This window comes from Lithobates pipiens, unplaced genomic scaffold (genome assembly GCF_037356315.1).
Source record: "Lithobates pipiens isolate NorthernLeopardFrog02 unplaced genomic scaffold, aLitPip1_a1.2 Scaffold_25, whole genome shotgun sequence".
Lineage (NCBI taxonomy): Eukaryota > Metazoa > Chordata > Amphibia > Anura > Ranidae > Lithobates > Lithobates pipiens.
Genome location: NW_027507787.1, coordinates 148,148,515 through 148,170,756, shown reverse-complemented (window position 1 = coordinate 148,170,756; position 22,242 = coordinate 148,148,515). Strand labels below are relative to the sequence as shown.

Here is a 22,242-nt window from a genome sequence, read left to right as displayed (position 1 = left end):
GTGAGGCTGCATTCATGGCAATGGTGAGGCTGCAGATGGGCATTGATCATGCTGCAGATGGGCACTGATCAAGCTACATTGATGGGCAATTGTGAGGCTGCAGATGGGCATTAATCAGGCTGCATTCATAGCAATGGTGAGGCTGCATGTGGGTATTGATCAGGCTGCAGATGGGCATTGATCAAGCTGCATTGACGGGCAATTGTGAGGCTGCAGTTGGGCATTGATCAAGTTGCATTGATGGGCAATTGTGAGGCTGCAGGTGCGATTGATCAGGCTGCAGATGGGCAATGGTGAGACTGCATTGATGGGCACTGACCCTTATTTTTCTTTAACCACTTGCCGCCCGCCCTATAGGCAATTGACGGCGGCAAAGTGGTTTCATAATCCTGATCGGACGTCATATGACGTGATCAGGATTATGAGCCGCTGCGCGCCCCCGGGGGCACGCATCGCGGCGATCGTTGTTGCGGGGTGTCAGTCTGACACCCGGCAACTACGATCTCGGTAAAGAGTCTCCGACGGAGACTCTTTACCACGTGATCAGCCGTGTCCAATCACGGCTGATCACAGTGTAAATGGGAAGAGCCGGTGATCGGCTTTCCCTCACTCGCGTCTGTCAGACGCGAGTAGAGGAGAGCCGATCGGCTGCTCCTCTGACAGGGGGGGTCTGTGCTGATCGATTATCAGCACAGCCCCCCCCCCCCCCCCCCCGAGGATGCCCACACTGGACCACCAGGGACGCCACCAGACCACCAGGGAAAAGGTAATCCTCCCTAGACCACCAGGGATGCCAGTCAGCACAATGGGTGCCAATCAGTGCCCATAATGGATGCCAATCAGTGCCCACAATGGGCATCACTGATTGGCATGCATTATTGTTTGGCACTGATTGGCATCCATTACTATAGTATAACACCAATGCCGCCTATGAGTGCCCACCTGTGCCGCCTATGAGTGCCCACCTGTGCCGCCTATGAGTGCCCACCTGTTCTGCCTATAAGTGCCCACCTGTGCCGCCTATCAGTGCCCACCTGTGCCGCCTATCAGTGCCCACCTGTGCCACCTATCCATGCCCATCTGTGCCGCCTATCCATGCCCATCTGTGCCGCCCATCTGTGCCGCCCATCCGTGCCGCCCATCCGTGCCGCCCATCCGTGCCAGCTATCAGTGCCAATTTGTGCCACCTATCAGTGTCCGTCCGTGTCACCCATCCGTGTCGCCCATCCGTGTCGCCTATCAGTGCCACTTCACTGGTGCCACATTGGTGCCCATCAGTGCCGCCATATCAGTGCCCATCAGTGTAGCCCCATCAGTGCCCATCAGTGAAGGAGAAAACGTACTTATTCACAAAGTTTTGAAACTGAAACAAAAAAAAAACATTTTTTTTTTCAAAATTTTCGGTATTTTTTTATTTGTAGCGCAAAAAATAAAAACCGTAGAGGTGATCAAATACCACCAAAAGAAAGCTCTATTTGTGGGGAAAAAATGATAAAAATTTCATTTGGGTACAGTGTAGCATGACCGCGCAATTGTCATTCAAAGTGTGACAGCGCTGAAAGCTCAAAATTGGTCTGGGCAGGAAGGTGTTTAAGTGCCCTGTATTGAAGTGGTTAAAGTTCTTTACTTAAAATGTAAGTTTTTTTCTTGAAACTTCCCTCCTAAAATGAAGGTGCGTGTTATATGCCGATAAATACGGTACATACGTGATTCTGCACTTCCGCTTTAAATCCGGGTTATAAACTCCTGTGATCCATACGGCATGGGGGGTACATAAGAACCCTCCATAAGGAATCATGTACTAATATGTATTGATCACATAGAACTGCCAGGATAAAATGACAGCTCATTGGGAGGTCTGAGTGTTAAATCCTCATAGAATAGACTTTGTTGTACCTATAAGCTTCATATCACAGCACGCATTCCTACAAAACACTGGTTATATCTTATTCATTCTCCGCCAGCCTTATTATTACACTTTTTAGTAGATTATATGTGTAATAAAGGAATGTTTTTATTTCTTGTGAAATCTGGCTGGTGGAGAATAAATAAGATGTAATCACTGTTTTGTAGGAATACGTGCTGTGATGTAGAGATTATTCAAGTATAACAGAGTGTATTCTACGATGATTATATTGTAATAATATACCTTCAGTGATTCTATGTGGTGCGGGAAAGCTTGCTCTCCCACATGTGTTCCTGCATTGCCAGAGACTGCGTGTTACACTGCATTGGGAATTGCAATGCCGTTATTTTTTTTAATGGCACCCCAACACACCTAGGCATCACATATGTACTGCATGCACACCACAAAGCATAGTAACTTATTACCATGCGTCGTGGTACAGTACGATTTATAAATGCAAAGTTGAAATTAATGGGTTTGCCCTGCTGCAATGCAAAGTAACTTTAAAAAAAAAAAGCATAGCAATGCATGTTCGCTGCTGCATCACATTTTCCTGGAAGCAGTGCCAGATACAAAGCTAAGACATCTTAGCGTTTCCTAAAGCAGGCACGTGTAGCCTGGCTGAGCTTTTGGACTCGCATACGTAACCCAAATTCACCTGCCCCCCAAAAAGCATATAAACCCGGGACTCAGTCACTAAAGATAAGAAAGCAAGGCTGGTTGTTGCAGCTACTGAAGCCATGAAGTTAAAAAAAAAACACATCTGGAGTATAGGCAAAAGAGTGCCACAGTCCGGGAAAACTTTTATGACAAGTGATTAGAAAGAAAAAGCCAACGCATTTCAGGGGCTCAAAACGCACCCTTCATCAGGGCTGAGGAACAAGAAAATACAAGTCAGTGTCAACAGAAAGAAGGTCTAAAAGAACCATCTTTTATACTAATAATTGAATATATTGTACTATATATAAAAATAGTATATATAATTATATAATAATGTATATGATGTATATGAAAAAATAAAATAAATACTATAAATAAAAAGAACTAAATAACATCAAAGGCAGGATTAGCCTCACAAAAGGTAGTAAAATCATGGGAAAAGAAATGGTATCATAACTTACTAAAAAAATGAAAATAAGAGCAAACTCTTTATTATTCTCTATCACAATATCATCACTTAGCCTAGGTTCACACATATGAGGTGTGGGAAACGCAGCGATCCCTGCGCATTTCCCACTGTTTGCGATCTACTGTGGATGTCAAAACAAAGTTAATGACACCCCAAAAGGATTGAAAACGCAGTGCAGTTTGTCCGCACCGGATCATATAGTACAAAACAACCATGCGATGTGGTTGCCGTGCAGCTCAAAAAAGGTGCTTGCACTTTTTTGGTACGATGTGGTGCGGTTGGAGCCCATTCAAAATGAATGGGCTCCAATCGCACTGCACTGAATCCCATGTGAATAGCACAGGAATGTGGTTCCTGTGCGATTCCCAATGCAAGGGGATAACAAATAATACCCGTATATACTCGAGTATAAGCCGAGATTTTCAGCCTCTTTTTTGAGGCTGAAAGTGCCCCCCTCGGCTTATACTCGAGTCATCGCTGTCTGCCCGCTCGATCAGCGTGTCGAGCAGACAGACAGCGGCCATTCTATCATTCAAAAGCCGCGCCTCCGGCTCCGCCTTCGCCTGTGATAGGCGGAACACTGAATTTCCCAGCAGCCTGTGTTCCGCCTATCACGGACATCGTATCATCCTCGTACTACGGACGAGGATGATACGATGTACGTGATAGGCGGAACACAGGCTGCTGGGAAATTCAGTGTTCCGCCTATCACAGGCGAAGGCGGCGGCGCAGCTTTTGAATTTTACAATGGCCGCCGAGGCGCCGACGAAGAGGGCACGGGACGGAGGCAAGGCAAGGCACGGCACGGGACGGCGGCAAGGCACGGCGGCAAGGCACGGAGGCAAGGAGGCAAGGCACGGGACGGAGGCTCGGGACAAAGGCAGGCTGGACACACACACACACACACACACACACACACACACACACACACACACACACATGGATACACACACACACAGGGATGGATGGATGGATGGAGACACACACACACAGGGATGGATGGATGGATGGATGGAGACACACACACACAGGGATGGATGGATGGATGGACACACACACACACAGGGATGGATGGACGGACACACAGGGATAGACGGACACACAGGGATGGACGGACACACAGGGATGGACGGACACACAGGGATGGACAGGCATGTCTCACCCTCGGCTTATACACGAGTCAATAAGTTTGCCAGTTTTTTTGGGGGTAAATTGGGGGCCTCGGCTTATATTCGGGTCGGCCTATACTCGAGTATATACGGTAGTTCCTAAAACATGTCAATAAATAATAAAATAAAATTATTTTTAGTGTGGCACTTGCTAAGAGAGTATTATATGCACAAACCATAAAATAGGAAAAAGCAGTGGTCTAGGGGTTGATCTACACCACAATGTGTGCGTTTTTGCACATTTTCATGCAGTGTGTTTTGAAAGCCGATTCATTTCAATGGGCTGCCAAATGCACAGTAACACAAACATGCATGTTTGCTAGATGCATTTGGGGTGCCATTAACAATTAATGACACCCATGTGCATCTAAAGCATGCAGCACGTTCCCGTACAGTGTGGGAAACGTGCACAGAATTTTTTTTTTCAGCACCGCAAGTGGGGTAAATGGGCCCTAAAAGTACAACTACAAAGTTAATAAAAACAATCAAATAAGATGCTCATATACATATACCTTGTGTGCTGATCTGCTGACTACAAAACATGGCCAGAAAGCACCAAAATACCAACATATCCCTGGCTCATTAACAACCACATTCTATAATTCTGAATTCTCTCCAAGCCCCGATAAAGGGGTCTCTTCAGAACTCCCGAAACACTAAGGCCAGGTTCACACATGTGCGACGTGGGTTCGTGCCTGGGGTCCGGTGCTTTCCTGTACACCGGTTCAGGTGCGATTCGGGTCCAAATTTTAGCCTGAACTAGACCCAAACATGCACAGGACCCTTTTTCAATCCGGACCGCGGCCGCCCCGGACCTGTGTGAACTGGCTCCATTGAGAGCCGCAAAGGAGATATTTGCCAGCACACCATGGATCAAACAGCGTCCAAACCGATTGTTTATTGCATGATCACATCATAAGAACAGTGCAACGTTTCAGGGTCACGCAGGACCCCTTCGTCAGGCATGTGATGATCACATGCCTGATGAAGGGGTCCTGCGTGACTCCGAAACATTCCACTGTTCTTGCGATGTGGTGTGCTGGCAAACATCTCCTTTGTGACTTTCTGAATCATTTTCCAGCTGGTTGTTGCTGCAGCACCTAAACTTTTGAGAGATTATCCAGGAACGTGTGTGTGATGGGAATATGGAGTATTCCTTTGGGAGCCAGTCACACTCGTATGTCATGCGAATTAGATGCGGGGAAACCCACATCCAATTTGCATATATGTGAACCTGGTCTAAAACCTCTTTCACACCAGGGCGATTTGCAGGCACCACAGCACTAAAAATAGCGCCTGCAAAGAGCCCTGAAAGTGCCGCTGCTGTGTCTCCAGTGTGAAAAGTTAAAAGCACCCTGCTAGTGGCCAAATAGGGCAGCAAAATTGGCGGTAATGCGCCGCTAAAATATTGGTGTTTTACCGCCAACGCCACCCCCGTGTGAAAGGGGTGTTAGGGTTAGATTTACTAAAACTGAAGAGTGTAAAATCTGGTGCAGCTCTGCAGAGTACCCAATCAGCTTCCAGTTTTTGTTTTTTGTCAAAGCTTAACTGATCAAGATGAATTGGAAGCTGATTGGCTACTACAGCTGCACCCAAAGTTTTACTCTCTAGTTTTAGTAAATTAACCCCCACTGTCTGTTGGACTTTTATAATAAAATAAACACTTTTGAACTCCATCTTGAGTCACTACAGTCCACATCATAGAATTTACTTGGCAACTCCAATTTGGATTCATCATCCCAATCAGCACCCCACCGTCCCCCACCAACTTGCACTATACAAAATTCGGAAAGAATTATCAATGAACAGGCGACAGTGCAGAAGTATTACATTTAAATGTATGCACATGCTCTTTCCTGTGGTTGGTATAGCTGCAGCTCATTGCTAAAATGTCCCTTTCTAAAAACAAGACCATTTATAATGTCAGACCATTTAGAAAAATAATTCAGCTCATTACTTCCTCTGGTGTCACCTCACTGTACACTTCTATACACAATAGTAAAATACGGGAGACTCACCTCTAGCACTTTCCCCGTGATAAATTCATGGCACGCTTCACACTTGACCCCAAACAAAACCTGATAATCCTTTTCACAGTATGGAGAGCCATCCCTGAACAAGAAACACAAGCATCTTAGAAATCTTCAGAAGAGGAAATTGAATGTATATTCACTCATATAGCACCAACATAATCTGGAGCACAGAAATATTTTATTGCTACAACTATTGATTAATACAGTGTTATCATCTGCCTTAGCTCTGTACAAAACAAGGCATACATGGCATAATATTGACAACACCAATGTCATGGGGAACTATCACAGGTCAGAATTGTTATTTTGTCATTTTTTTATTGAAAACATGAATTGTAATCATTTTGTCTTAAATCTGCCAGGGATCATTTGTCACAATTTTTCTGTATATACTATATGAGGGACATTCTGACCATAAAGCCTTATGGTGACACATCATTACTGCTAGTAAAACTCACTTCTTCCCATGGCTAGGCAACAAGGCTCGATTACATTGCACAGTGCTGCTACTCTAACATGCTTCAGACACTGGTAGCTAAAGTGGAACTTACAGTAAATGGGCAGCTTACATAGGAGAATGCAATGACCAGACAAAAAGCTCAAAATTACAATCGCTGAATAATATCTGCTACACTGTCATACTGTAAAGCATCAATGTTACCTACAGACAATATGGGGTTGATTTACTAAAACTGGAGAGTGCAAAATCTGCTGCAGTTCTGCAAAGAAGCCAATCAGCTTCCGTCCTCCTTCGTTCACACTGAACACACGGCTTTGAAATCGTGAGACTTCACCTGAGCTTACATGATTTCAAAGCTGCATTTCAGTCTGACTTCAGGGCAACTTTAATGAAGTCGCCCCTGAAGTCACCAAAAGTAGTGCAGGAACTACTTTTGTTAATTGGTGTGGTGCCACAAAGTCGTTGTCACACCAATTGGGACGCTCCCATTTCCAACAATAGGCTGCGATTTGGCATACGATTTGACCAAATCTCACCAATATGACCAGGGGCTCCAGATTTTATTGTCAAAGCTTAATGGAACAAACTGAAGTTAAAAGCTGATGGCTGCCATGCACAGCCACACCAGATTCTGAGTGCTCCTGTTTTAGTAAATCTCTCCCCATATGTCCTTCTCATAGCCTTAAAGTAGAAGTCCAGCCTGAGCTGGTTAGGTGGGGCTTCTCCTATGGGTAACAGGAGTGCAATTCGTTTTGCATTCCTGCGACCTGTTTTCAGTAGAGAGCGATCTGAAGTCCGCTCTCTACTGATGTCACTGGAATCAGTCCAGGCACTGCATCATCACGACAATGGGATTCTGGATCCACCAGGTGCCTGGACTGAACTGCTGAGAGACTGAGGCGGCCGCTCCCCTCCACTCCACAGCTCAGTGCTCCAGTGTGTGTGGAGGAGCAGAGAAGAGAGCTGCTGACTGACAGTCAGCAGCTCTCCACTCGGGGATCTGTGAGAACTGAGCCATCAGCGATATGCGATCGTTTGGTTCTCAGTGCAGAGATGGCGGGGGACAGCTGCAGCATCGGACTGATGCTGCCACCACCTAGGTAAGTATAAAAGGGGGGGGGAACCCTACTCCTCTTTTAAAGCAGTATTAAACCCAAAAGCATACATTTATTATATTGCAGCTTACCATTTCTTAGATGTGATGGCTGCATTCGTTTTATTTTTTAGACTTTCTTTCTTGGATTTTTACCTGGTGATCTTGCCAGTAAGTCTGTTGTTTTTCAACACAACAAGCTCTCTTGCAGATGTAGCAGTTACAGACATGAGACAAACCATTAAACACTGGCAAGAGTGCTTACATTGGTCAGGTTTTATTTATTCATGTAAAACCTTTATCCCAAAAAGAAAAAAAATGTTGCTGTAACTGTTTATAAAGTTAGAGCTGGAGTTTGGCTTCAATTTCTTAGTGTATTTAAATATGCTAGTGCATCTAACACTCCACCCCCCCCCCCCCCCCCCCCGACAGACATTGCTACTGTCCAAAGGTGTCTCTGCTGCTCCTTCTCCTTCTTTCAGAGTGGGGGCACTCTAAAGCCCCACACACACTATCAGTTTTCCCTTCAGATCTACCAAAACCATATAATATGAGGTCAAACCTTAGGAGAAGTTTCAATTTGTATGCAATCAGGCAGGCCCTTGCACTACATGGTTTTGGTAAACCTGAAGGAAAAAAAATCAGCAGAAAATCTGATAGCGTGTATGGGGCATTAGGCTGGATTCACATGCTTTTTGCATTTTGCAGATTTGCACTACAGTCCATTGAACATGGTTTCCTATGGAACACGTTCTGTAGTGCAAATCTGAAAAATTCAAAAAGCACTAAAAATGCATAGGTGTGAATCCAGCCTAATACAGGAGGTGTGTTACTTGCAGTCCATAGTGAATTGTAAACCTCAGACATGAAATATGAACAAGGCATATCCCTCAATAGTGTCTACTTTTTAAATGGCAAGTAAAAACACAGGGGGAAATGCCTAGAAAAAAAAAAGAAAACAAACGCAGCAACCATATCAAATGATTGGTAAACATCAATATATTACATTTTTGTTTTTGGGTTTTGTACCGGTTTAAGCTACCCACAGACACCGCTGATAAAAGCTTGTCATGTCATCTCCAAATGACAAGTTTAACAAATTGTTGATCAAATACAGGAACAATTATAAATGCTGTGTGGTGTCAAATGGGCCTTGAATGTGTAATAGCCCTAGCTGACTCACATGTATTATAATCATAGCAATTGTGAATAAACACAGAATAACTATTTTCCAATTTAGAAATAACAATAAATATAATTATTCCCATTATAGGATTTGCAGATAATGCCATAATGTGCCTTAATTTTAGTCAGGCTTGGCTGCTATTCCCTGAAAAGTCCATTAGATGGCAGCAGTGCTGTTTGCACACAGAACAGAGGCAGTACAGTGACAGCTACAGTGCTGAGCAGTCTGCAGCTCGTATGGCAGGTCTGGACTGCTCTATTCTACTGTTCAGAAATTATATTATCATATATATATATATATATATATATATATATATATGTATAATTATTATACAGGTAGACAAAATCTAATTGTCCTTTCTCAGGCCTGATTCACACCTATGCATTTTTTTTGCTTTTTGCATTTTGCAGATTTGCACTACAGAACGTGTTCCATAGGAAACCATGTTAAATGGACTGTAGTTCAAATGTGCAAAATACAAAAAGTACCAAAAACGCATAGGTTTGAATCAAGCCTCAGACAGGGATTCCCATTCTTTATTCATTATCTGCAGCTCAGTTTAAAGTGATAGTTCACCTTTACAGATTTTTTTTTAAAGGTGAACCAACATTGGACACCATCCCCACCCCCCAGTCCCCGCTGTACTTACCTCTGGGCTTGACAAACTGTCAGCAACCCTGCAGCCGCTCCATGCTCCATGCTATATATAGGGGTCCATGCACACTGGGCTTAAAAAAAATGCTGTTTGCCCAGGAGCTTTGCCTGTAGAACCAGTTAATGTTATTCTATGTGTCCATGCACATTAGGACATTTAGAGGACTATTTTAAGCTCAGCGTTTAGAAGAAGAAAACAAAACCTTATGGTTTGCGTTTTTTGAGAGCAGTTTTCTAGCAGAAACAAATGCTGAACACTCCTAAATGCCTGTATAAAAATGCTCTATAAGAGCGTTTTTTTCTGCCAAAAGATCTGGCGTTTCCAGTGTGTATGGATCCATAGAAAACTTCAAGCATAGATGGAACCAAAAACTGCAGATTTCAATGCAGCTATCCCAGGCGATTACCGTACACCAGATGATGCATATACCTTATAAGAAAAAGAGAAGCGAGAGGGAAGCGCAATAATGTTGCACAAAATTGCTGCACTTCCTTATCTCTTCTTCTTCTTTTATCAACAGGGGGGTCAGGAAGCTGACATAACTCTCAAAGTCAGTCTCAGGCATAGTACAGAATATGCTTCTCTAACCTGTTTTAATAGGATAAAACTGAATATATATTGCATAAGCCCAGCTGTGTTTGAAACCCAATAAGAGGTTCGGTACTGCATCAGGACCGACCCAACATGGAAGTAATTACGTACTTGCTGATGTACTCGCCGGTCAGGACTTTACCGCAGGATTTGCACTTGAAGCAGCCGAGATGCCACTGCTTGTCCAGCGCTAGTAAGGCTTGGCCGTTCTTGATGTCCCTGCCGCAGCCTGCGCAGCCTGCAAACCAGAAAAATAAGAAATGTCAGATATCTTTCATCAAATTTGTTTACCATGTTTAGTCTGATCACTGGAGAAAGGAGACTGAGGAACTGCTGCCTCCTGCCTGTAGCAGGGAGGCCGATTACGTCATCTCAGCCTAGACCAAGTCACTGACTGGAGATTAAGGACTGGAGATCAAGGACTCTAAAGAGGAGCTCCTAAAAACTGTACAATCAGACCGTAATGTGTGTGGCACTTTAGAGGAAATTTTGGTCATGTGGGTTCATGTAAGTTCACACAGAGTTGTTCAAATTTTAAAGGTTGCACAAAACAGAACTTGTGAGCAACCACATGATATTTTATATACAATCGGCATTGTGGTGAGTATTTTGTCAGCGTGATGTGTGGCTGAATTGGACAAGGATATCTTGCAAGCACAGGATCAGTTTGAAAATATGGGAAAAATATTGATTAGAGCCATTCTGGAAGAAGTAAGTCAGAGGTGCTCGATACAAACACTATTTGATTTTGCGGTGTAGAGTAACCTCCGTGATGCAGCAGTGGCCTTGGTTTGGCAGACATGAAAGGGCCCCATAAAAAGAACGCATTATAATTTATTTTGTCATAAAAGTTCAGAGTAACAAGCCAGTGTGTTTTTAGGGTTGTAAAGTGCCATTTTCATCATGGTTAAAAAATATACATTATGCTCTATATGGCCTAAAGTATGTGGGATACAAAGACATGTCATGGACAGAGGTCCCTATCCTATGATAGAAGGGCAGTCCAGGTGATGCAGAAACATACTGGAGGCTGCATGGAGGCACAATTGTCACAGAGGGCCAAAGCTCAAACTTCAGAAGCTCTGATGAAGAGTTCTTGAACCCCTGAAACGCATTGGATATCCTTTTGTTTGTCTGACCCTACTGGAACAAAACTTTATCTGAACTACTGAGCAACAGTGTGGCACTTCAATTCCTATTCTAAATGTAGATCAAAGGGGCACAGGGCACACTAGGAGTCAACAGATGACATAGGATGCTATGGGGTGTACTGGAGTCTCAGGGAGCACAGGGGCAGACTTAGAATTGCTAGAAGGTACAGGGCACACTTAGAGAAAAGGGGTTGCACAGAGGCACACAAGAAGTCAATAGATGAGAAAGGGTGCTCTGGTGTGGACTGGAGTCACAGGGGCGCACTTGGAGTTACTAGAAGACACAACGCACCCTTGGAGAAAAAGGGGTGCACAGGGGCACATTAGGAGTCACACAGGTTTCCTTGGAGTGCACTGGAGTCACAGAGGTGAATGGGGGGGGGGGGGGGGAACTTGGAGTTACTAGAAGACTCATGGCACACTAAGTCATAATTGAAGCAAAGGGGGTGCATAGGGGCACACTAGGAGTCACTAGATGATACAGGGAGCTCTGGGGTGCACTCAGAGACACAGAGCACATGGAGATGCAATAGAGACACTAGAAGACACAGGCACATACAAAAGGGGCAGAGGTACTCGAAAACACTGGCAGCTTAGGAGGCACAGTGCAACACACCTTGTGCTGAAAGAAAGCATGGAGGAGGCAGAAGGAAACTGATTATGGAAACATGAAAGATACTGGTGGCCCAAGGATGCAGGTAAGACTCCAGAAGCACAAGGTTCTCAGCTAGGCATAGTATCACATAACTTAAATATTGAGGCTTGGTTCACTTAGCAATTTGAAGCTGTGGCGATCAGGTGAGCTGCCTCCTGATTGGCCATGGTGCCAGTGCTCCGGGTGAAACCGCGCTTTGAAAAGAAGATCTAGAGATCCCAGGAAAGGAGAGTGTGACACCATCCTTGTGGTCACAGTTTGGTGAAGGCCCTTTTCTGTTCCACCATGACTGTACCCCTGTGCTGCTCAATAAAGACATGGTTTGACTAGTTTAGTGTTGCGGATCTGCACACTGATTGTGAGCCAAATCTTCTCATCCAACATCTGTACTTGACCTCACAAATGGGGACAAATTCCCCTAGACACTCTCCAAAATCTTGTGGAAAAACCTTTCCAGTAGAGTAGAGGATGTTATAATCATAAGCAGGGGTGAGGTGGGCAGCTCCTTAATAATGGATATAGTTCTGGAATGGGATGTCCAACAAGCTCACATAGGTGTCATGGTCAGGCGTCCACAAACCTTTGGCCATATAATGTACTGATGAAGGAGACACTTTAAAGCCTTTGAAATGCATCATCTTTGACCTCAAGTCATCACCTTGGAACGCAAATCATCACCTTGGACCTCGAGTCATCATCTTGGACATTAAGTCATCACCTTGGACATTAAGTCATCACTTTGGAACTCAAATCATCACCTTGGACCTCAAGTCATCAATTTGAAACTCTAATCATCACGTTGGACCTTGAGTCATCCATCACATTAGACCTCGAATCATCCACCTTGGACTTTTAAACCTCAAATCTTGTGTTTTCTAGTTTTACAACACATCAGGAAAGAGTCCTTGAACAGGTATGTAAACCAGTAGTTATGATTTCACTCGTTGCATACTTGTTCAATGCAGAAACTCCAAGCCGTAATGCCAAAGACAGCCAAAAAAGGCTATTTTTGCAAGGAGATCAGCAATAGAAGCTTTCATGTGTTCATAATGACAGTTTTTCCTTTAATACATGCACCATCGACAGCTCTGGTTCATTCTCGGGTCTGTCCACGAGGAGGCGCACACACACCACAGTCAGTGCTCCTACAGCGAGTACCTGTCTCCAGTAATCGGAGGTGATGCATGAGATGTGGGTGGATGGGCAGGGAGGGGGTGCCGTGTAATCTCACATGTCAATTACAGCAATACAGTCTGACAAGCTTGTTACTAATGTAACAAGCGTGCACGTAACAAGCAGCCCGGGGTGAAGAGGTCCGCTTGTCCAGTTAGTTACGGAACGCCGTGATAAGACACGGTGTACTCTGTGTGGCTAATAATACCACAAATCTACAAAATGTAATAATCTGAGGGAGAGAATAATAAAAATAAAATGCACAATTATGTTAGAGTGATATATTGGTTATAGGTGGAGACTGGTGGGATGAATCACAAACTGGCTTATTTATATCCCTTGGGAACTCCAGCTGCAAGATGTCCAGACAATAGATCCCAGCTTGGTTCCAGCCCACCATTGTGTGTTTCCAGTTCTGCCTTTTAAAATCTCCCTTCAGCAGGGATGGTGAGAAACCCCCATAATGGGCACAGCAGGTGTTCAGACTGGGAACTTGGAGAAAGGATGGTGGGAACCCCTTATAATGGGCACAGCAGGTGTGGAGACTCGGAAACTCAAAGCAAGGATGGTGGGAACTCTTCCTAATGGGGACAGCAAGTGCAGAGACCCTGGATCTCAAAGCAAGGATGGTGGGAAAGCCTCATACTGGGCACAGCAGGTGTTCAAACCTGGGAACTTGGAGAAGGGATTGTGGGAATCCCACATAATGGGCACAGCAGGAGAACAGAACCAGGAACTCAGTGCAGGGATGATTAGAACCCTGCATAAAGGGAACAATAGGTGTACAGACCCAAGAACCTGGAGCAGGGTGGTGGGAAACCTTGAAGAGCAAAGGAGGTGCACAGACAGAACTTAGGGCAGGGATTGTAGAATTTTTTCAGACCTACACATGGTATGCTTTGGGGCCAAAACTGCATAATTCCACCCTGAAGAAGCTCTTGTACTTTTTTTGAGCTTCATGCAACAGGTGACACCAACAAAATTCTCAGATGTGAACAGCCTCTTTAAGTATAATCGGATTCTTCATCTTAAGTACCATCATGCTTTGGGTAACACATGACAAACTATTCAGGGGCCCACTCACACCTGAGTGATCTGAAGTGTGTTTCCATCGGCATTTCAACCCTGAGTAACAGGTCACACTGATGCGGTGCGAAATCCGCAGCAAAAAAGGGCCCTGATGAAAAAGGTTCCCTACGTTTACTCGCATTGCATCGTGCTGCATAACAATAGCACGACTTCCATGCGTTCTGCTACAGGTGTCAATGTTAGTGTGTGAGTAACGACACCCTGAAGCAGATCACAAAACGCAGTGCCAGAATCGGGTGCAAAAAAAAAAGGTCCTGCACTATTTTGGTGCGGATGCAATGCGATTTGAGCCATACATATGGCTCAAATCGCACCTCAAAGACATTGCAGGTGATGTGCACAGGAATGCGGTGCATTTCCCGTGTGATGCACATGCGTGTTCCGCAAGCATTAGTGTGAATCCAGGCTTCTGCACAATTTTGGTGCAGGAGCAGTCGGATTTGAGCCACAAAGAATGAATGGCTCAAATCACAGTACTGAAGAATTGCATGTGATTTGAACGAGAATACGGTGCGATTCCTGTTCAAATTGCCTGAGGTTCCCTCACTGCATCACTCAGACTTCCTTGTCATTCTATCACATGATCACATCTGAGTGATGTCCTGTCACTCAATGCTCAGAAAAAACACAGGAGCTTCTATGGGGCATGATCACTTGATTTGGCGCCTGAAATACGCCTTGAAATGTACGCAAAGTGTTTTTTGTGTCATTTTTCATCTAACAACTGTATTCTCCTCCTTTTAGTGACTAGCTTTCCATTGGCTAAAACAAAAACACTGAAGCCTTAAAATGCATGAAAAAAATAAAGAAAAACAAAGAAAAAAAAATATTAATAACATGAAAAAAAGAACAAAAAAAATCAAATAAATAAATAATAATACATTAAAAAAAAGAAACGTCAAAAACAATAACAAAAAGATATTAATAAATAATGAAAAAAATAATCAAAAAACATACAAAACTGAAAAAAATATGTCATTAAAAAAATAACAATCAAAAATTCAGAGATAACATTTATTATTCCTTTGTGTGCTAAGGGAGACAAAACCTGACATCCTATGGAGTCTCTCCTTCCTGCTTGATCCCATGGCAGTGCCACTTTCACAAGGGATAATGGAGGCTGAATTCTGGCAATTCCCCTGTTGGCAAGCTGTCACCGATGACCCTATCTGGAGTCAGCTGTCAGCAACAAGAGCTGACCCCAAAGGCATTTTCCAAGTTCCCTAAGGTGCTGTGACCCCTCTCTGCTCTGCACCTTAGGCAGCTGCCCCTTGCTGACCTCCCCTAATTATATCTGGCTTCATATAACTCTCAATTTGAGAAAACATTTTTCTTTTACTCCAACAAGCACTTGGAAACTGACCAGCAGAGCTGACAATCTAATCTCCTTCCAGTGAACCAGCTGCTATAACAGATACTGATCCTGTCATAATAGACAAATATGGGCAACAATTGGGGTGTCACTGAGGGCCAGGGCCCCTGCAAAAAAGATTCTCAATGGACGATTGGCCGAGGTGCTATTATTGGTAGACAGACATGAGGAGTGTGCAGCACCCCTCTATAAAGACACCAGAATGCCAAGGAGGTGATTTCTCAAACTCCCTCTTAAAGCAGACCTGTCATCAGATACATTTTTTTATATGCATGCTTAGTTATATGAGAGTTAGACTCCTAGGAATGTATTACCTCTCACAAAGGTCACATTACTCTCCCTGACAATGCCTTCATCTGCTTTTCTCTCCAGAAGGACAGCACCATCTTTGTTCAGGAATCATCTAGAATCACCATCTATTTCCTGGACTGATATGTCTGACACAGATCAGCCCCTACTGCACGCTCCCACTTTGTGAATTGCTACACAATTACATTGTTGCAGTCTGATCACTGGGGGAGAGGAGACTGAGGAAATGCTTCCTCTTGCCTGCAACAGAATGATGACATCATCTCAGCCTAGGTAAAGTCACTGGACTGGAGTTCAGGGACAGCTTTTTAGCCACTTGAAGACCAAGTTTGTTCTGGCACTTTTTGTTTACAAGTTTACAAGTTTAAATCACAATTTTTTGCTATAAAATTACTTATAATATAAGATAATAAGATATAATATAAGATCTATATATATATTTTTAGCAGAGACCCTTGGGAATAAAATGGTGACCGTTGCAAATATTTATGTCACACGGTATTTGAGCAGCGGTTTGTAAAAGCAATTTTGGGAAAAACACAATTTAATTAATTAAAAAAACAAAACAATATATACCCCAATTCTATGTAAATGTGATTTTAAACACTTTAAAGGATCCTTTAAAGCGGAGCGCCATGCAAAAGGGGAAGTTCCGCTTTAAGTACTCCTCCCCCTCTCCCCTGCCACTTTTGGCATGTACTTTTTTGGACGGGGGCAGAACTAGGAAGTTCTCCTCACCCCCTCTCCCCCTGCAGTCATCTGGGACATGTCACAGGTCCCAGATGACTGATGGACCCTAAGGCAGGTATACAGTCTTTGGTTATTCTTCCTGAATCCAGAACCCCAGCTCTGCAGGAAAACAAAGCTGGACTTTTAATTAAAGAAGAATCAGCATACAGTCTTCAAGATTCAGTAAAAGAATGCAGACTCTGATCATTTTGTAATTGCTCGCAGAACCGTAACGATTCCTACCAACATCAGCAGCTTCAGGTTAAATCTCTGCATGGAATGTGACAAAGTAGAGTAACATGAGCGTCACATGACTGGCGAGATGGACGGGTCAGGAGAGACACATGACTCCAATACAGAAATGGATGATTCTTCATCTGTGGGGCAAAGGGTTCATGGGGGTGTGGGGCAGGAGACAGGGAAGTTAGTTTAACATGGGAAGGGGGCCAGGGAAGCCAAAATATACTGTAAGTAGAACTTCAGCTTTATATTGCTTGTCAATAAGAATTAATAAAAAAATAAATAAAATGATCCTGCCAGAGTGCAGAGGTCACTGTAAACACAGGAGTGCAGGTCATTGGAGACACTGGGGTCACTGGAGACACAGGAGTGCAGATCACTGGAGACACTGCAGATACAGGAGTGCAGATCACTGGAGACACGGGGGGCACTGGTAACACACTACTTGTGACACAGGAGTGCAGCTCAATGAAGACTCTGGGGCCACTGGTGACACAGGAGTGCAGATCACTGGAGACACAGGGGTCACTGGTAACACAGGAGTGCAGATCACTGGAGACACAGAGGCCATTCACAGAAGTGCAAATCACTGGAGACACAGGAGTCACTGGTGACACAGGAGTGCAGATCACTGGAGACACAGGGGTCACTGGTGACACAGGAGTGCAGATCAGTGGAGACACTGGGGCCACTTGTGACACAGAAGTGCAGATAACTGGAGACACAGGGGCCACTGGTGAAACAGGAGTGCAAATCCCTGGAGACACAGGGGCCAATGGTGACACAGGAGTGCAGATCACTGGAGACACAGGGGTCACTGGTGACACAGGAGTGCAGAGCCCTGGAGACACAGGGGCCACTGGTGACACAGGTGTGTAGATCATTGGAGGCACGGGGTCACTGTTAACACAGGAGTGTAGATCACTGGAGATTCAGGGGCCACTGGTAACACAGGGGTCACTGGAGACACAGGGGCCACCAGTAACACAGGAGTGCAGATCACTGGAGATACAGGGGTCACTGGTAACATAGGGGTCACTGGAGACACAGGGGCCACCAGTAACACAGGAGTGCAGATCACTGGAGATACAGGGGTCACTGGTAACATAGGGGTCACTGGAGACACAGGGGCCACCAGTAACACAGGAGTGCAGATCACTGGAGATACAGGGGTCACTGGTAACACAGGGGTCACTGGAGACAAGGGGGTTGCTAAAAATTCAAAAGGGCCACAATGGTTGCTGAAGAAACCTGGAAGTGCTGGCTGCCAGCCCCTTGACTGGCCCCGATAAGTGAATCCTTATCTTACATAGTAGTAGTACATAGTAGTTACATAGTAGGTGAGGTTGAAAAAAGACCATCAAGTCCAACCTATGTGTGTGATTATATGTCAGTATTACATTGTATATCTCTGTATGTTGCAATTGTTCATGTGCTTATCTAATAGTTTCTTGAATCTATCAATCAAACTATCAATGCCCCACGCTGAGACCACCGCCAGTGGATTGGAATTCCACATTCTTGCCACTCTTACAGTAAAGAACCCTCTACATAGTTTAAGGTTAAACCTCTTTTCTTCTAATTTTCACATTTTACACTGATGTCAGGAATTTTTTATATTAGAAGTCATTTTGTCTGGTAATTCTCTGATAAGATTCTGTTGTAAGTATAAAGGAACACAATGACTATCCACTGAGGGTGGTGCCCCTATGGACAGGGCTGGAGCATTGGCAGCTCCATGACCGCAGCAGATGAAGTGCGGCTTTGGAAGGTCTGTCAGCCTCACCCTGTTATCTCCTCAAACCACAGAGAGAACTTTTTCCCAGGAGGGCGCCTGGTGTACCCAGGCCCTGGCACCGCGCCCCGTCTCATACAGGGTGTTACATTATAAATGAGACTCTCATTGTTCCTTCATCACAGAGGGCAGGGAGGGGGGAGCCTCTCCACAATAACATTTCCAACATAATGAGGTGAGAGATTGTAGGACATATTCACAAAATGGGCAGGATTGTTGGTCCAAGTGCAGTCCTGGTATTGCTATATTCACCGAATTTGTCCTTGTTTGTTATTGCATTGCACTTCCCATGAGTGGGTGCAGAAGACGGATAGCTGTGCAGCCATATGAGAATTTTAGGATCCTAAATATACCCTTGTTGTTGGACAGAGGTAAAAATTAAAAAAGTGGGGTCGGTCATTTTTGTTTGTTTGCTATTATGTTACCATATTTTTTTGATCCAATTAGCCATTTTTTGGTGATTTAAATTTTTTCTTTTTAATAATAATGAGCTATTTTATTATTTGTAATTAATAGTTAGGAACAAATTCATATTTTTAAAAATAAAATAATAATATAATAAGTATAATAATATACTTTAATAATGTTAAAATATAACACATTTATAATAGTAATAAAATAAGAATTTCTAAAAAATATTTTTAAGATTTATGCAATTCACATTTGTGTGGTGTGTCTTTGGTCATTTTTCAGACAGGCTGACCTTTTTTTAGATATTTTTTTTTTATTATTAATATTAAGCTAATTACTAGGCAAGAACATGCTTAAAACATGCATTACACATATTTTCCATTATGTTGTGGGAATGCATGCAAAATAATGCACGTTCCACACACCTTGCTAACATATTGTTTGCGTGCCAAAACGCATGGTAACAAAGTAGCAAGACTCTGCTCTCTCCTGGCTCTCCTCCTACCCATCACAAAGCTCCTTCAGTGTGACTTATAACTCTGTTTACTGCTCTCCACTTCTTCTTTCTGTAGGGGTACCTCAAGGTTCTGTCCTCTGACCCCTTCTCTTCTCCATTTACACCTCCTCCCTTGGTCTGTTAATAAACTCCCATGGCTTCCAGTACCACCTCTATGCTGCTCAAACTCAATCTGTCTAAAACCGAGCTCATAATTTCTCCTCCAGCCCTTGCCCCTCCCCCTGACTTCTCCATCAAGATCAATAATACAACCACCAGTCCCTCCCCTCATGCCAGGGTACCAGTGGTGCCGTTAGGAGAGTGCGGCTTGCACCCAGGTGACACCTGCCAGTGGGGTGACACCATCCCCAGGGGAGCAAAATCCCCGGCCTCCTTTGGCTTTTTTTTTTTTTTGCTGAAACACCTCCTGCACCGCGGCCACACCTGGTCTGTGATTTCTTCCTCCTTTTGTACTACTGCTCTGCTGAGCTGCTACCTATTCTCCACCCGGGCAGCGTAGCTACCGCTGCACACTGTGTCCTCTCCAGCTGCCGCCCGGGTGTACCGAGTACCAGAGACTGAGCCGCCTTTTTTTTGATCAATAAAAATTCCTTTGATCAGTACTCACCTCTCCACCAGCTTCCGGGTCTTCAGGGAGTTCCGTCGGAGATCACGGTAATCAACGTCACCGGACTCCTCCCCCCTTCCCCAAGTGCCTCCGTCTGCTGACGAAGGGAAGAGGGTAGGAGTACAGTGACGTCCATGTCTGTGACATCACTGGAAAGCCTGGACAGTGATGGTAAATATGGATGCGGTTAACTGGGATCATTCAGTGAGCTAAGTGTAGTCAATTTTTTTGATAACCTCTGTTATTGTTGTCCTTAGAGGCTGATAAGCTGCGATATTTTTGCCCTGTGGATCGGCTTCTGCTGTTACCATGACGGCGGCGCATGCTTTTGATTGACGTGCAACGTCCTAGCCATGCCCAGCTATGTCCAGCTTCGCCCATTGCCATAACAACGGTGCTATTTAAATAGACTGTAGAGTGATGCCTACTTGCCTACTATAAAGTGACTGACAGTCAATACACTAGATAAGTTTTATAATTAAAGTTAAACTAACTTTCTACATTTTTCTTCAAGTTTAATAAAAAAAAATGCTACATTTTGAATTTAAAACGTATTTTTGTGACCTGTGAAGTTAAGTCATGGATCGTGGAAATGAAATAGTGTTGGGTGATTGTATATAGTGTATACCACATTTACCACTGACTAATGCAGAGTTGCAATGCAAGGAGATCAGCTAAAAGTAGTTGGATCTGTATGTGCGTTATAATTAATCGAAATTAGTCGATTAAAAAAAAATTAGATTAATCGAACACGAAAATTGTAATCAGCAACAGCCCTAATTAAAAAGTATTCGGCCCCCTTGAACTTTTCAACCTTTTGCCACATTTCAGGCTTCAAACATTAAGATATAAAATGTTTATCTTTTGTGAAGAATCACCAACAAGTGGGACACAATTGTGAAGTGGAACGAAATCTATTGGATTTTTGAAACTTTTTTAACTAATAAAAAAATGAAAAGTAGGGTGTGCAAAATTATTCGGCCCCCTTGCGTTAATACTTTGTAGAGCCACCTTTTGCTGCTATTACAGCTGCAAGTCGCTTGGGGTATGTCTCTATCAGTTTTGCACATAGAGAGACTGAAATTCTTGCCCATTCTTCCTTGCAAAACAGCTCGAGCTCAGTGAGGTTGGATGGAGAGCGTTTGTGAACAGCAGTTTTCAGCTCTTTCCACAGATTCCTGATTGGATTCAGGTCTGGACTTTGACTTGGCCATTCTAACACCTGGATACGTTTATTTGTGAACTATTCCTTTGTAGATTTTGCTGTATGTTTGGGATCATTGTCTTGTTGGAAGATAAATCTCCGTCCCCCTTTCAGGTCTTTTGCAGACTCCAACAGGTTTTCATCCAGAATGGTCCTGTATTTGGCTGCATCCATCTTCCCCTCAATTTTAACCATCTTCCCTGTCCCTGCTGAAGAAAAGCAGGCCCAAACCATGATGCTGCCACCACCATGTTTGACAGTGGGGATGGTGTGTTGAGGGTGATGAGCTGTGTTGCTTTTACGCCAAACATATCGTTTTGCATTGTGGGCAAAAAGTTTGATTTTGGTTTCATCTGACCAGAGCACCTTCTTCCACATGTTTGGTGCGTCTTCCAGGTGGCTTGTGGCAAACTTTAGACAAGACTTTTTATGGATATCTTTGAGAAATGGCTTTCTTCTTGCCACTCTTCCATAAAGGCCAGATTTGTGCAGTGTACGACTGATTGTTGTCCTATGGACAGACTCTCCCACCTCAGCTGTAGTTCTCTGCAGTTCATCCAGAGTGATCATGGGCCTCTTGGCTGCATCTCTGATCAGTCTTCTCCTTGTCTGAGCTGAAAGTTTAGAGGGACGGCCAGGTCTTGGTAGATTTGCAGTGGTCTGATACTCCTTCCATTTCAAAATGATCGCTTGCACAGTGCTCCTTGGGATGTTTAAAGCTTGGGAAATCTTTTTGTATCCAAATCCGGCTTTAAACTTCTCCACAAC

The 22,242-nt window shown here is 44.0% G+C and overlaps 1 protein-coding gene across 31 annotated transcripts in view; it reads right to left on the bottom strand.

Moving 5' to 3' along the window:
- ABLIM1 (actin binding LIM protein 1) overlaps window positions 1-22,242 on the bottom strand; it is a 472,724-nt gene that overhangs the window by 172,339 nt on the left and 278,143 nt on the right. For all 31 annotated transcript variants that reach the window (XM_077454959.1, XM_077454952.1, XM_077454943.1 and 28 more), the window contains 2 exons: window positions 10,334-10,460; window positions 6,223-6,316 (listed from right to left, as the gene is read on the bottom strand). In XM_077454959.1, the coding sequence (XP_077311085.1) occupies window positions 6,223-6,316; window positions 10,334-10,460 (221 nt within the window). The remainder of the gene's footprint in view (window positions 1-6,222; window positions 6,317-10,333; window positions 10,461-22,242) is intronic.